Source organism: Euwallacea fornicatus, chromosome 10 (genome assembly GCF_040115645.1).
Source record: "Euwallacea fornicatus isolate EFF26 chromosome 10, ASM4011564v1, whole genome shotgun sequence".
Classification (NCBI taxonomy): Eukaryota; Metazoa; Arthropoda; class Insecta; order Coleoptera; family Curculionidae; genus Euwallacea; species Euwallacea fornicatus.
Window position 1 is genome coordinate 120,776 of NC_089550.1, and position 16,435 is coordinate 137,210.

Here is a 16,435-nt window from a genome sequence, read left to right on the forward strand (position 1 = left end):
ACAAGTGAGTTAAAAACCTACAACTTCAAATTTGGAATGAATCTTATCATTGAATTGAATGAAAAGTAGTGTGTTATTCAGCAGAAATCGAAACCGTTGCACAACTGCTGACTGTTAAATGGTACCAATACCTTTTAGTTGTACTTAATCGAGCTTCTGCTGCGGGTATGCATGAATAAGTTAAGTTTGCAGTATCGCCTTTAGAACATCATCTAGATAACTATGTAGATTATCCCTTTTTTTTGTTGGCGAATTCGAAAGAAATGTAACAATATGAACTTTTAGGATTAGTTGCGTAATCAATATTAAAATAAAGAAATTTAGAAAAAAAGAAAAAATCTTCCAGGAGAAGAAAGGATGCTTTTTACCCCATAAATCTGCGAGTAAATTTCTTGGTTCCATGGTCAAAATTTATGGTTGAACATGAAGTCAAAATAAGACGTACTTATATTAATTTGCAGCTTTTTGGTGACAAATTCAGTATAAGTTTACCAAAGAAAACACAATTCTGACATTATTACGACATCTTTTAATAAATACTTTTTACATAGCAATTATTTTTATTAGAACCAAAGTTATACAAACGTGTAAAGTCTCAGTGAAAATAATTCTTTTTGTGCTTAAAACGGAATCAGTTAAATATGAGTTTAATGAAGGAAACGGGAAATTAGAATGAGCAAAGTTGTATCAAATTTGCTCCCACAATAGACATTCTTATAAGACATAAATCTATAAATACCGAGATTTTCTGCATTATTTATTAATTTAGTTTACATCCAATACGTACCTAACTAAGTCACAGACGAAATAGTACATTATATATAGTTATCTACTTCAATAAGTATATCTTTGTAACAATAAAATATAATTAGATATTATGTACAATACTTTACATACTAGTGAATACTCGTACAAGTCTAAATTGCTAGTTTTCCCTTTAGGTATCAAACACGAGTTTAAAAAACCGTTATTTCGTTTATTAAAATTTACTACATACTTTTGATAATATAAAACCAAAAGAAACCAATAAAGAGGAATTATTGTGAAAAAAATAAAGTCACTTTAGACTGCTTTATGATTGCAGTTGAAACTCCTATACATGGGAAATGCACATAGTCACTAGACAAGTTTTTGCGATTCTCCCTTAACATTGTTTCTTAATTCCTTGATTCTAAAAGAGCCAAAAGTCTGACGATCAAATATAAAAACTAAATTAATGCGAATATCCAACTTCATTTAAACACAATCGCTTGGTGTGTGGCGATTCTCGTATAACAAACCTTTTATAATTTTCTCTTTTAAGGTTTGACAAATTATCAGACGTCATATAGAATTCGTGGATTTTTCAATAGAAGCATTTGTATTTACATAAACGTATGTACACATATACGTAACTTCTTGCTTTTCAAATCCAATGAAAATATCACAAAACAATAGACCTTATAGGCCCTACGAAAGTTTTCCTTGCATTTTTTCCAGCTCTTCTTCTTCCTTGCTCAAAGGAATCGTACTGTGATTATAGAGGCCCTGCGCCATCAGCTGTAACGCTAAAGGGTTTTTTTGACCCGAAGCTTTTTTGATTTTAGCTCTTTTATTTTGAAACCAAATTTTGATTTGGGCTTCGTTGAGGCCCAACTCAGCGCTGAGTTGCTGACGTCTCCTTTCTGTCAAATATCGATTTTCGGCAAATTCGTTTTTCAATCTGGCTAGTTGGGCTCCTGAGAAGGCGGTGCGGGGTCGTTTTTCTTCTGGAATAGCAGGTTTAGTGCCAGGTTTCTTTATTCGGCGAGTTCTGGGACCTGGAATAAAAAAAGAGAATTCTAAAAAGTTGCTCTGAGATTTCTAAATGAAATGTCGTTTCAAAACGAGAGCGTAATCGATTACTAGATTTTGAAAAATCAAATATGTTTCTCGATATAATGGGAAAATATTTACAACTTCGTGAATATTATTATCATGAGAGGAAAGAGTTGATAAAAATACGATCAATGTATTTTTCACGACAGCAGCAGAAGTTGAGAACGTTCCTGCTCGTTAGACTATCAAAAGTATTTTTATCAGTAAAAATAATGAAATTTTCTCTACAAGTTATACCAGAATTGGTATAGGTATAATAAAATCAATTTCTAAATTTTTGAACCTATAAATTTTAGATCTAAGTCGTATTCCCCTATATAGCATTTGAACGAGAACAAATATACATTTTGAGTTCTTACATATTTTAATGATAAGTTAATAGAACACATTTCTCGATAAAAAAAAACTTTATCGTATTATTTACTAAATCCATTCTCTATATAGTGCGTTGTTCCTTATAAATTAATCGAGCAGCATACAGGGCTCCATCACAGAGCAGTTCAGGTAAAACAGAGGGATTCCACATTATAATTAATTGACTAGATTCAATTACCGTCACCAAATGCTCTTGCAGTATGTTAATGCAGAGATTTATTCCTTCTTGTATCAAACATCTTAATCAAGGACTGATATAGAGGGTCAGCCACTAACGCGTAGTAATGGATACTTGCTATTAATTCTAAAAACCTACCAAAATCTAATATTTTAACTATTTCGTATTATGGGGCCTACAAAATATTATATAGAATGGGTATATAAACTGGTTTTTTGTTAATGTGATACCGTAGCTCAAAATGCAAGACGAGATGACTTTGTGAATAAAAATTATTCGAGAAAGGTATACAGCGTGTTAAAATTTCAAATTGATTTTTCCCTGTAACGCCTACAATTTTCAAGATCTGTAATTCAAAATTAAGATGCACATGTTTCGTAGAAGTCCACATCAGGAGGTCTCTAAAACCAATTCAACAACCTACAAGATATTTTTTGAAGGATCAGGCCCCCTTTTAACACTTCAAAATGTTTTGCGATACACCACTGACCAACGTAAAAACAAAATACCAAGATATTCCATTGATATTGCAACCGTGGATAACAGGTTAGTCAGTAATATCTTCCCTAGCTTAAGCAATCTTATCGAGAATTTTTAGAAAACTTACATGTGCCAATAAGTTTTTAGAATTTTCTTACTCTTGAAAGTACAAAAACTATCTTTTAAATTTAAGTGAAAAGGTTCCGTTGGATGAGCAGTGCATTCCTAGATAAGAGAATGGAACTGACGGAGATTGAGTGGAATTTAATGAGTATTAACGATGAGATATGATATAGAACTTTGTCTAAATTTTTAGCGACAAGGTTTGACGAACATGAGGAATCACATTCTCTCAAATGTTGTCGAATTTTAACGATACAATAATTGATGTGAAATGGATGAAAATCATTCAAACAAAAAACTAAGATTAAAATTCATGAAAACGAAGCTTTAAAGAAGATTAGCGGTGTCGATAGACCATTAATTGGGAGAAACTCCTGATTTCAAGTTTCGACAGAAATAAATATTCACATCACGTTTAAACTTTCACGATGCCAAAAATGATGTAAATGGATGAGGATGGTTCCATCAAAAGACGATGTAGTTAAAAGACTTGAAAGTGGAACTTTAAAGATGAAGCATTCAGAGAACATTCTCAGTCCCAGTAAAACATAAATATTTCTTGGAAAGAAAATTCCTTGTTCTGAAATTCGTGGAGAATGAAGAAACGCATCTTCGTTAAACTTTCTCAATGAAAGAATCAATGTTAAATGAATAAAAATCATTCAACAAAAACAGAATATCATTAAAAAACATCAAATTAAAATTTTGAAGATGAAACGCTGTCCTCTGGATGAAGAGGATGAATATTCACCCATTCTACCTGAGTTAACTCAGATCCAATGAATCCCTGAGAGGCTGCATTAGGTATTTACAAATTTACGTGAAACTGGAAAGACTCGTTTTTACTTAACGTACGCGACCTGAGTAAAAGCCGAGAATCTGAAATTGGCCAAACAACTCAACTCCCAAGAAGTGTGCAAACTTACTGTTGTAATTACTAAGATGTGACTAGTGACAGTTATATTGAAACGAGGAGTCCCGCGAACTCTGACAGCTTCGCAATTAGAGCTTTCGACTGTCAGGTGGGAAAAGAGCTCCTCACGATAATTATCGCTTTCCGGAGAAAATTTCTCATTTCCTCCTTGTCGGGAAGTTAACGAATTACGAACTTCTACTAGACTAACCAGAAAACGTCTTTTGCGAAGTATTTCGGTGGCGTCTTAAATTACTCGGGCATCCAAGACTGGAATTGTGTTTGCCGTTAACATGACATTTTAATGATGGCTTAACAGTCTGTGGAGTCTTATTTTGCCCAACTATGAAATTGGTAAGGCGATAAATCGGCTAATTTCTAGAAACTCATGACTCGGCTTCAAAGCATAAAAGATGTAAAGCCACAAAGTATCGTTTTCTGAAAATTGTACTTCCAATAACCAAAAGGGAAAACATAAACTACGGTAAAAGAGTTATTCGTCGAGGCATAAAAACAACATTATTGTATGATATATGGTTAAGAGGATAACAAAATTTGATGGCTTTGAAGAGAATTGCCCATTAAAAGTAAGTGAGTATAAGGCCCCATGACAGTGCTCACTTAAGAACTCGATATATGAGATGATGTAGCTTTTTATGGTGGTACAGCATTTTTGAACAGACATATGTATATGTAAATTTCAGTTTGGGTTGTTTGGGTAAGGCAATTATATCTCATTCTATAAGAAAAGTGTAGTGTTAAATCATACAAGTTTAACGCTTATTCCCTTCTTAATAATTAAACCAAATTAGAAGAGTTATCACCCGGTTGTCACTGCCAACATCCTTTTCCCAACTCCATAGACTAATAATAATAATCATAATTCCACATTCCTCCTGAAATGTATTTGTATAATTACTGCCAAATTAATAAAGGTAATTTGGCGCTTAACGACCGAAGGACGAGCGTCTTCGTCATTTGCATTTCAGTGTTTCGCGAGCCTCGGAAGAGATTAATCGTTCTCCATCTTGGGAATTATGCGTAAAAACCGACCTAATGCACGTTCCTTTTTTTTTCTTACGGTAGGCAGAAGTTTTTATTAAAAAGATGACTCGGAAAAGATTTACAACGAAAGGGAAAGAATGTTTAATTAGGACGGTTCCCACTTCAAACATAAGAAAGAGAAATATTTATGAGAAAGTTATGGTTTACGATTTCAAACTATGTTATCATGTTCCTTGATAATTTGCACTTTATTTTTGGTAAGGTCAATCATTAAAGGTTTTCGTAAGTTATATACTAATTTTCAAATCAGTGGGTTGAATCGAGAGTGATGCATGGAAGCTACGATAAGTTCGATCTCTTTACCACAAGGGAGATAATGCTGCAATTAAAAATTGCTATAAAAAAACGTTGAGAATTTTACAAATGACCACGCATTTTTAAATTTTTTTTAACATATCTAAAAGAAGTTATTGTTTCCGTTTTAGGAAACTTTTCGCCTTGTATTAATTTACTGTTTAGTCAGTCAAGTTCTTTATATGGAGAAACCAAGATTTCAGGGAAAATTTTGAAACACATTAAATATGATGACATTACAATTAGTGATTATTTTCCAGGCGAACTTGATGGAAAAGTTTATGAGAAAGTTACGGCTATCTAGACACTTGCATTAGCAGAAATATGCAGTGCATTAAAAATATTTCCAGGAAGAGCAAATAAGCCCATAAGCTCATCTTCAGGGTAAGAAAGGCGAACTATATGGTATATTATATATATAACAAATATAATCTTGACATTTTTAGTAGTAGCTAAAGTAAGTAGCTGCTCCATATTAATTTCTGCCCAACATATCTAAATATGTAATTCAAACAAACTGACAAACAGATTTACATCTTGCCACTCTCAAGGTTCCTTCAAGTGCAATTCATACATTATTTTGTTACCTGAGGTGAGGCTCCTAGACTTCACAAATAAGTTGGGTTTTTTGTAGCAAGTTTTTTTGGTAAATAAGTATGACGAACAATAGATCTAGTCGTGTTTCCAAACAATTTAATTTTTAGTCTACCTATAAGTATATGTTTCGAAGAGAAGAGTCAAATGCACCTACTAAATTTAAGAATTTGTGTGGTTTTACCATCTACAAGGCAAATAGCAAAAGACTTCTCACTCACTATTTAGTAAACTTCTACTTCTTTAAATATCTATGATTGTTAAGGGGTATAGACACCCCTGTTACTTATCTAGGTAACTTGTTTTAACCGTAAAAATAATGAAATAAGGGCAGATCATTGGTTAGTTTCTTGAATTTAAAATATGTGTATACTATACGGGTACAAGTAAATAAATAGGTAAAGTTATCAAGGCTCTGACCTATTGGCCCTAAGGCAAATTACAAACTGATACATATCATATCCTCACTATGTTTAATACGAAGAGAAGTTTCATCATAATATTACAGTTAAATCAGAGTCTCCTATTTTCCCTATTTCATCATCTCACTAAAATTCTCACTAAAAAAAGGCAAATCTGTGTAACACTACCTCTAAGTAATTTTGAGATAGCTAAATTTTAGTGGACAAGTTGCACACTTCAAAAATTATGTTGCAAAGTAAGGTACACTTGCATTTAATGCGTAATTAAGGAACAATTTTCAAAGTGATTAAAAGACTAGCAAGAAACAAAAGGAGAAAGATTATGAGGATACAGAATATAAACTAATAAAGATCTCAATGATTTAAGTTTTTGTTTGTGAATCAAGAATGCCCCAAAAAAGACCTAAGTAACAAATTTTGACACTGTCCTCAATTAACGTGTATTAAATATTCCAAGCTTATATGAATGGATCGGGCTGATTTAGAAATAATATTCGTAATGATTGATTGGGAAGTAAATATTACCGTAACATAAACATCTTAACATCACTACAAGAAGGTATTCTACGTGACATAGAAAAGAGAACGCCCCTTAAAAATAATTATGTTTAAATAATTTTTGGTATGCATGTCTGTATATGGGAATATAAAAAACGATTAAATTTTTAGTCATATTTATCAAAGTATTTATGAGTAATCAATAATTAATTTTTTTTTACTATAAAAATCGCAATAAAATACAACAAGAGGAAAAATATTATTTATTAATGTATAGTGTGTTTAGAAAGTGCTTTTAGCTTTAATCAAATATGCCTAAATGCAGAATGCAGTGAAATTTTCATCAATTGAACGAATTTCAGAGAGGTCGAATGGTGGGACTACGACAGGCTGGTCGGTCATTTAGACACATCGCCACTAAATTGTATTATAGTGTAAACATTATAATGAGATCTTATCAGGCATAATTCCAAGAAGAGTAAACGGGCAGAAAGAGAGATACTGGACGATCTCGAAGAAATACAGAACGCCAAGATTGCCGCCTTCGAATTATGACGGTAAGAAATAGGTTGGTCTCGTCCAGGACACTGACAAACCGATAGTTTACCGAGCATGGAAAACCCATTGGGATTCGAACCATTTCTCGTCGGAAAAAAAGTTTTGAACTGATTTTCTAACATTCCCATTTTGTGTTTCCGCTCACTTTAAATTATCGTCAAAATCGACTGCAATGGTGCAGAGAATGGTTACATTGGAATCTAGAATGGGATAATATGGTGTTTAGCGACAAATTTAGATTCTGTTTGGGTATGAATGATGGTTGCGTAAGAGTAACAAGAAGACGAGGTGAAAGACGGGATCCTCAGTTTATAATACAGAGGCATGTCCATCAGGCTGTTGAAGTAGTGGTTTGGGGTGTTATTGCATATGGTAGCAGGTCACCTTTACTTTTTATTAGAGGCAGTATGACAGTCCCACGATACATCCATAAAAACTTGGAACCTCATATCGTGCCTATCTGGAAATTCTTGTGAATTCAATTTTCCAACAAGACAATGCACGACCACACAGGACTAGAATGGCTATGGATTTTTTTCAACAAAATGTAATCAATTTGCTACTTTGACCACCTTAATTTCCAGACTTCTTACTGATTGGACATGTCTGGGATATTGTAGGTAGAAAGTTGTATAATTTATGATGTCTAGCGGTGTTGTCATGCTGCCTAGTTAACCTGAAATGAGATCTATCCAAGAGGATATCAATCGCCTTATTAGATCCATGTCTATACATTTACAGGAATGTATAAGACCAATTTTTTTTTGGCTTTTAATAATTAAATTTGTTAAATTTTTTAAAGAAGTATTTGTTTTAACGTAAGAAACATGTATACCAAAAATTATTTAAATAAAACCATTTTTACGGGGTGTTCTCTTTTCTATGTCACGCAGTATATTTGGAGAACTAAAAATTTGTAGAAGAACCCACGTAAAATACCAAAATATATTATAGTTATCTGCATAAAAGAAACGTTTTATACTGAAAATCTTTTAAAAGTTTTAAAAGGTTATTGTATGAATACTTTAAACAAACCCACGATAAGGAAAGATCAACTACAACGAGATGCCATGTTGGCATCTCGCAAAGTCAATCCTCCATCTCCCAGAACCGACTCGGACGTCCTTTTTCTCGATGTGTTTGCTCTTTTTTTAAGCCTCATTTCGTACTTTGTTCTCCGTTTCAATTAGTAATTCGTCACGTAGGGAAGCGTTTTATTTCCAAGATTGATGGCCGTCTGTCTACTGCTTAATTATCCGTTATTAAGAGAAATGCTGCATTACTTCAGGTGCTCTAGTTGAATACAAGATAGTAATTAGAATTCTTTTTTCGAAGTAATCGATCACTTTTTGCGGTGAAGTGGCGTAAATCTTGGATTTAAAATACATACTCATTAGTAATTTAAATCAGGACAGCGAAATGAAATTATAAAATAAAATAAGCTCACTCTGCTATTTTGATGTTACTAGTTGAAGGGTTGGGGTCATTGGCTACTTACTTCTTCCTAGAACAAAAAGAAAAGAATAAATTAGTAACTAAAGTAAAAACTACATCAAAACAAACAAATACACACTGAAAATAAAATAGTTTTAATGTAACGGTAGCAAGTTCGGATTTGCTCGCAATCACGTGACTGCCAATTTTCCACCTCATTGGGTTTAAATCGCGAATAAACTACGGGTACACAGTGGCATTTTTATTATATTTTTCAATAAGAGGCGTTATAAAGCGACCGCTATCGCATAATACGGTCCACTTGGTGTTAAATGACCTATAAGTGGAATTTTAAAGTCTACATCGGGAATGAATTCGCCTTATGGTCGCTACCTCCCTCCGTTCCCAGCAACAATTTCACAGTGAATCACACTTCGGTTTGGTTTATGGGACGAAATAATTTTTATTAGATTTTGTCGAGTTTGAATTCCCAATATTGCAGTTTATAAATTGATCGGAATTTGTGCAATGCTGTTTAAAATACCCACCAAAGTGGCAAAAGTAGCAGTGACGTAGCCAGATACTCAAATTCTGCTGAAATTTTTTTTTTCTATAATATCCGTTTTTGCATTTACTAAAAATATATATTTCTAATAGAATTAATTCTCAAAAACAAACAGTAAAATTAGTTCGTCTACCTAATCTTATAGTGATCAATTGGCACTTCTGGAATTCCAAATTGCTAATCATTTCATGATATGATATAAAATCTTCGCAAGTGAGAATCTCCTTTACCTTTTTAACATTTAATAATGTTAAAGTAAAGGAGATGTGTCCGGGGAGGAGGAGAGTTTAATGGATAAAAAAGTTATGAATATTAGACTGGAAGTTGGAAAATTGTGAATGCTGACATTGCTAACAATGTTAAAATTCCTATATTGTGCACAAAAAAGATATCATGAATCTACCAATATTTCATAGCTGGCTCAATAATGCTCCTTCTTTGTTCGATTAAAATAATGCATCTAAAAATCGATCAAAATGTTCAATTATTCTAAAAGTCAGTCAGAAAAGTATTTCTTCTACTGCCTATTTAATAACTACAAGATTCAACAGATTTATAAATCTGCCGTTCTGATCCATTTGATTGATTAAACTAAACTCATCCGCATTAGAATAAAATTAATATTTCAGACCTCTTTTAATAATTATTTTATATTTTTCATGAATTTTTCTCTCAGGCAAGAGAGAAATTACAAGCTTTTCTAACTCGGTTCAATCAAATTAGTCCATAAAGTGACATTCTTCGGATTTTGCATGATATTAGACATGGTTTTAGAGATCGTGAAATCTGACGAAGTTCATTACTGTTTACTACCTAATAAATCTCTTAGATTAAAAATAAATGATACAATTATTCAATGTAAGCTAAATCAACCACTTACAAGCATTATTAATCCCCGTTATCTCCTTACACTTGTTGGAGCCTGCGGGGGACCTTGGGGATGACACCCTCAAATAAAATAAACACGATGTCGGAATTAATGCACTGCCGACATTTGCAATATTGGCCACGCTTATTCTCCAGAACAACCCTTAAGTAAACTCTTCAGAAAAGACAGGACTGGATTCAGAAATTCGCGATGAATAATTCAAATATAATATACCATTAAACTTCTGATATTTACAAATAATACCGTCTAACTTGAAAGACAGTCAAGAAAAGAGACACAAATACTTTAGTTTTATGATGAAAAACAGACAGAATCGTAGCTAATAAGTACCCGGGAGTTTGTTCTTCATCAGACTTTCTGTACCCCATGGAAATGTTTTAGTTGTCAAATGTGCTATTTTCCAGGAAAGACGAAAATAATGCAATTGAGATTTATTTAGGTGTATTAATTTATGTAATATTGGAACTTTACAAAAATCAACATCCTGGTCAAAATTGTACGAACTCTGATTTTGCAATCTTTATTGGGAATAAAAATGTGGGTGGCAGGACGAAATTCCCCTGTTTTCTCAATTTATAGTTCTTCTGTAATACCTCTATAGCTTCTTGTTTGAAATTTCTAAATTCTGGAAAACAGCATTATATAGAAAATTTATGGAATTCATCCCTGTAAAAAAAAGCACGATAAAGGGCAATGAAAGGGACCGCCTGCGAACAAAACCCAAAAACAGGGCCGATAAGGGTGCGTTTTGCGGGGCAGCCGCCCGATTAGATTGCCCCGTTTTCGGGTCGTTACAGGGTTACTGCGGGGTGGAGATAACGGGCCAAAACGCGCCCTGAATTTATATTAGGAATCCGGGAACGCAACGTGAGACACGGACTCTTTTTGTATTTGTTTTCGCGAGGGTGTAAATTGATTCGAAGGATTCGAAGAAGGGTGCCCGAGTAAGGGAAATTTGTTTTATTTGATATGTGAATCCGTGGATGGGTTATTTATCCTGAAGGATTATGGGGTGAGCAAGTCCATTAAAAGCAGGCTTTATTCAGTAACTGAAATGTTATGGTTCGTTTACAGCATAGAAATTGAAGGCCAAATTTTTTTCTAACTATAATTTTCTCAGCCCATTTTACAATAAAAGTACAAGCAGGCTCAGCAATGCATTAATAACTTTATTTGATACTGAGTTGCCCAGAAATTAATCAATCGACAGCTTAATTGATTGAGACACCTGAGCGTAATTATAAAATAATTTCTCACCTGAACATCAGAAAATATCTTTCTTCGACTTAGGCTATGTAAACATCAGCCAATTCCTTAACGAGGGTTGACATATTTATAAACAGCAGATTTAATTATAACGTGGTACTAGACAGACCATATAAACATTAATTCTACGTACATTAAAGTAAGTCGCAAAATGGTTTTAGTAGGAGAGAAAAGGAACAAAATAAATATTTTATTGGGGGATGATAATTACCAAAAGAGGACTCCATGTGACACCCCCATAGCCGGCTGTATTTAATTAAACCGCTAAATGACAGAAAAGCGAAGAATCGTGTTGGAACCGACACGAGAGGGTTAAATCGAAAAATTTATAGATCCGTCTACCCTATAGGGATTAGGTGCAATAACGCTAACTAGTGTGACGAGAGCAGTTAAGGGTCGGGTCATGTTTTAATTTAATTGGAATCAATTAATCTCGTTGCGTTTCAAAGGGCAAATGCAACCCGTTCTTGTTGTTCGAATTAATCTGAGAACAAGACTGTGACACAAAGCGTTTGTCATTAAGATGGCTAAAAATTGAGAAAGGACGTTTTAAAGACGAATAATAGAAATAATCAAAGACCTCTTATAAAGTTACCAAATGTTATGGCGAATATCAAGAAGCGCGATAATTCTTGTTTAATATGACTTTTAATTATCCCACCAAAGTTGATGGCAGATAAATCGTCATTGCTGTCTTTTGCGATGTGGGTTTTTTGCATATCACTGAATTTATGATAATCTAGATTTTTAGCGAATTCGTCTTATTTTTTGCATCGATAAAAAAAAATTAAGGTACGGTAAAAACAAGTAAGTTTTTACAAAATTGTGATACTAATGATGAAAAGGAACGGCCCTACTATTAGGCTATAAATGAATACAGAATCACATAGTCTAACTCTGTAACAAGCGCCAATACCAAAAATCTACCTGACGAAATGGTTACATTTACTAAAAAATTACTTACTAATTCATGGGCGATTAGGACCATTAAAAAGACCAATTCTTGAATCAAAGTTGAGTGACAGATCTCGAATTATCTCTCTAACATTGGCAATTCATACACCGTTTCAAACCTTTTGAGATTGCTATTCAGACTTATTTCACAGCTCGAGATTTCTTTCACTTCTACTGAGCACCCATCGAAGCAGGAGCCCAACTCCTGTTTGCAAAATTCATGACATATTCGGTAATTTTCTGCCTTTACGGGTAACTACTCTGTATCCACATACATATATAAGTTATGATATCAAGGTCTATTTAAGAGGGCCACTTTAACCCCGTAAATAACAGGTTCAGCCTTTTTTAGAGTTTATCATTTGTTCCGTCTAAAATACTCTGAAAAATAGTACATTTCGTAGCAGTATTTCAGTGACTATATATATTTTTAAGATAGTCGCCTCCCTTCTCCTATTTGTTCTTCTTGGTAACACTGTGAAGGACCTTTCAATAAATCCTCCTTCAGAAACAATTCAGATTTATTTTTCCGTTGCATTTGAGAGATTTTGAATAAAATTATTGCTTTTCCTTGTCCATACAAAATTAACAAGTGAAAGAACAATTTGGCTACTCAATTATATTATAAACGATAACTACCTAACCATATTTGATATAATGTTACTAGCTGATAATGAAATTGAAGTTACGGATGATTAAGGCAATATTTAAATTGACTGACTAGTTCCACTATCGCCTATTTATAACTGTGTTAAAAGTGTTTTTATGAGTAATATAATGACTCTTTTTGTATGATAGAATAACGTATCTGATACATTACACTCTCAGACTCGTTACAAGTACCCTAATCGTTTATTAGCACCTTGAAATAAAGATAAATAACAGAACTTTTGCATATTTTCCTGTATAAGGCAAGCTTTTTTTAAAAACTTGTGCCCGTTCAATTAAATATGCAATCTGCCATTCCCTTATTTAAATTTGCCAAATTAAATGAGCCGAAAACGAATTCGAATGGACATCTTCGCAAAAAGAGAATCACTTCGTTGAAACTTCTTTTCCGTATCTTTTTCTTTGCATTCCTCTATTCATTTCCTACCTTCTTCACAAACCCTTTTAGATCCATCTCTTTTCAATCTTAATTTGTTCCTTAACTTAAAGCGAGACAGCTAGAGCTGATGTGAAACGTCCTAAGGCACCTGGAGGTCCACCTTGGCCAAATTAATGTGCTTTACATCTTTAATTGGTGGTCGGCAATCCTGCTGTGTGGTCACTCCTTCCTTCTTTTTTCCTCCCTTGACTAATTCTACCTTTGTTTCACTCATACTCATTTCGCCGGTGGTTTTAAAAGGCAACCGTGGACAAATATTAGATAAACGCGGGCTAATGGGACCTTTTTGTTTAAACATGAGCATTTAATGACCACGGCCAGACTGAGACGGATGACCCGCTAGATTCAGTGGTATTTTTTTTATGTGGGCTCGAATTGGTTTTCTTCTGGTAATGTGTGTTTTTGGAGAGGTTTAGATAGGCTTTTACAGTAGTTCCGTTTGTCTATGCAAATGGCCTTTTACTGTGAATGTTTTATCAAATACAGGAGGTTAGAGTTGCGTGAAAATAAAAAAAAAATGTTATTAAGAAAGTGTCTTATAGTGACGTAAAACGGAAGACAAATAATATAGCGATTTTTATTATTATTTATTATTGTAACTCTATATCAGCATCATTGTCAAGTGATTTCTTAAGCTTTTCAAGCCCACGTTTCTTACGAGAAGTGTATGCCAAAGTCATGACAAATAATTCTTACGAGACCACAATAATAGAGCTTCAATAAATGCAAATTTCGATGAAACATGGAAGTAAGTTGTTTCATTATCGATCTCATTGATGAGCTTGAAGCATTTTTCTTTTGAAAGATTACAAAATTTGTGCTTAAAGCTCTGCCTCGTAGAAAGGTAAAAAGTTGGAAAAATAAAGGAACGAGCTCTAAGTGTCTTGTTCTATCATGAAATATCGTAAATTCTCTGATTTATATCACCAAGTTCTTTTCTAATGGAAAGCTTTAAGCATCTTACATTTTGTGACATTTGACATTTACGATATTTCATTGAAACCGCTTAATACGTTCCTCTAGCCTGAAGAAGCGTTAATTTTAGGATTTTAGTCATTTAACATCAAATAGTAACTTAAAAAAAAACTAAGAATGAAAATCTATACTGCAATTCTAGTCATTTTATAATGTCTACGGTGATGTGCGTGTGTATTTACTGAGACACGGTTCTTTAATCTATGAGAATTGAAGGAAGACATACATATAAGAATAAGAACTTAGGAGAAATTTCTTCTATGTATGAATTTCTCTAATTTGTCTTCAGTATAAAAACTAAAATTAAATCAACTAAAAACAGCACTATAACGTAATTAATGTATAACTAAAGTGTGTCTAATTTGATGATCCTTAAATGAGAGAAATTTATGCTCGTGATTGATTGAAATTTATATTCTTGTAAATCCATTTTTCAAAAATCCTATAAATTTTGCAATTTCAGAGCAGTCTTCAGTTCACAGCTTTCTGGGTGGTCCCACATACGTATATCCAAGTATGTTTATAGTATCGTGGCCTACCGTTTTGCGAATTAGTCTTTTTATTGCCAAGATGTGTTCTCGTTTCACGGAACTCATACCTTTATACTTGTCTCACTGGACCGTAAAATATAGGCGTCATTGATATCGCATTTTTCATTCCCACTATCATTAAAGACAGCATTTAGTCCATTACCTAAGGCAATGATTTCCAATTGCGCAAACCTAGACATTGTATTCTGACAGGTTTCCCAAACAAACACCTTTCAATAAATCACCAATGAAATCCTGTTTAAAAGCAGGAAAGCGTTCGGTAATAGACACCTAATTAAATATAGATATAATAAAAACACCGGATCTCATTAGCTCTACCATCAAATTAAAATAGAATCTTCTAATTACTATATTTACATATGAAATTCAGATTGAGTGTCTATATTTAGGTTCTTTTCCTGCATAACTTCTCTAGGACATAAAGTGCCATTCAGTGGCGTGCATCCCAACTTAATAATTTAACACAAAAATTCTCAAATTGACTGAAAATGATTCAGGAAGTGTTGTTAAAGTTTTTACTGCAACTGGCTTAATTTCCCTAAAGCTTTGGAAGACATGTGATAGAACCTTGATCAATAACTTCTAAATAACGGGAAAATAACATTTGACTTGATTAGATCGCTACCTCGTGGGAATAAGGTCTACGCTACTGTTGGTAAACGTTCAAAAAACAAAATTAAATCACTTAAGTTGACGTGCTGTACGTCTATATTACTTCGCGCCACCCACCAAGATAGAAAGCAAAAGCAAAACGAGAAGGACCGAGAGATTAGCCGAGATATGTCGAGAGTAATAAACGACAAAAAAATTGGACAGCTGATCTTTGTACTAACTTGACAGGCTTGATTGTTTTAATTCAGCTCGTTTGTATAAATATGCAATTGGGGGCAGATGACAATGACATGATGGTCGTATACTTTTGACGTGTGCATATCAATAACCATTCCATATAAGATCAAACGAAGGCTTCTCAACATCTTTAGCATAATGGTTGATTAACTATATAGACATAATTTAAAATGTGAAACTCTAAGGAACACCATCAATAAGTTTCTCTCATTAGCAATAGTTTCACAGAACTTAACAATTGCGATGTCTATGGAAGGAATCCAAACCAATAAAGAATTTTACCCCCAAAACGTGTAACCTCAAGTTGCTTAAACTATTTAATAGACTCTCGTGCAAATGTTGGATTTTTACGGAATGATACACTATTCTCTACCCAAAAAAAGAACATGCCATGGTAACCTTGTTATAACTGCAACTTAAGTAAAATTCTCATGTGTATCAATTCTTAAGTAATCAGATCAGCAAACAACTTTGAACAATCTACCAG

The 16,435-nt window shown here is 33.5% G+C and overlaps 1 protein-coding gene across 3 annotated transcripts in view; it reads right to left on the bottom strand.

Annotated features, from left to right (window-relative positions):
* Positions 1-519: 519 nt before the first annotated feature.
* Positions 520-16,435, bottom strand: part of LOC136341672 (homeobox protein invected-like) — a 49,851-nt gene continuing 33,935 nt past the window's right edge. For 2 of the 3 annotated variants that reach the window (XR_010732530.1, XM_066286886.1), the window contains 2 exons: positions 8,805-8,861; positions 1,599-1,799 (listed from right to left, as the gene is read on the bottom strand). Coding sequence is in view for 2 of the 3 variants with exons in the window: in XM_066286886.1 (XP_066142983.1) it covers positions 8,848-8,861 (14 nt within the window). In the remaining variant the exon portion in view is untranslated. Of the gene's footprint in view, positions 1,800-8,804; positions 8,862-16,435 lie in introns of all 3 variants that reach the window. The other variant, XM_066286885.1, reaches the window with a different exon arrangement.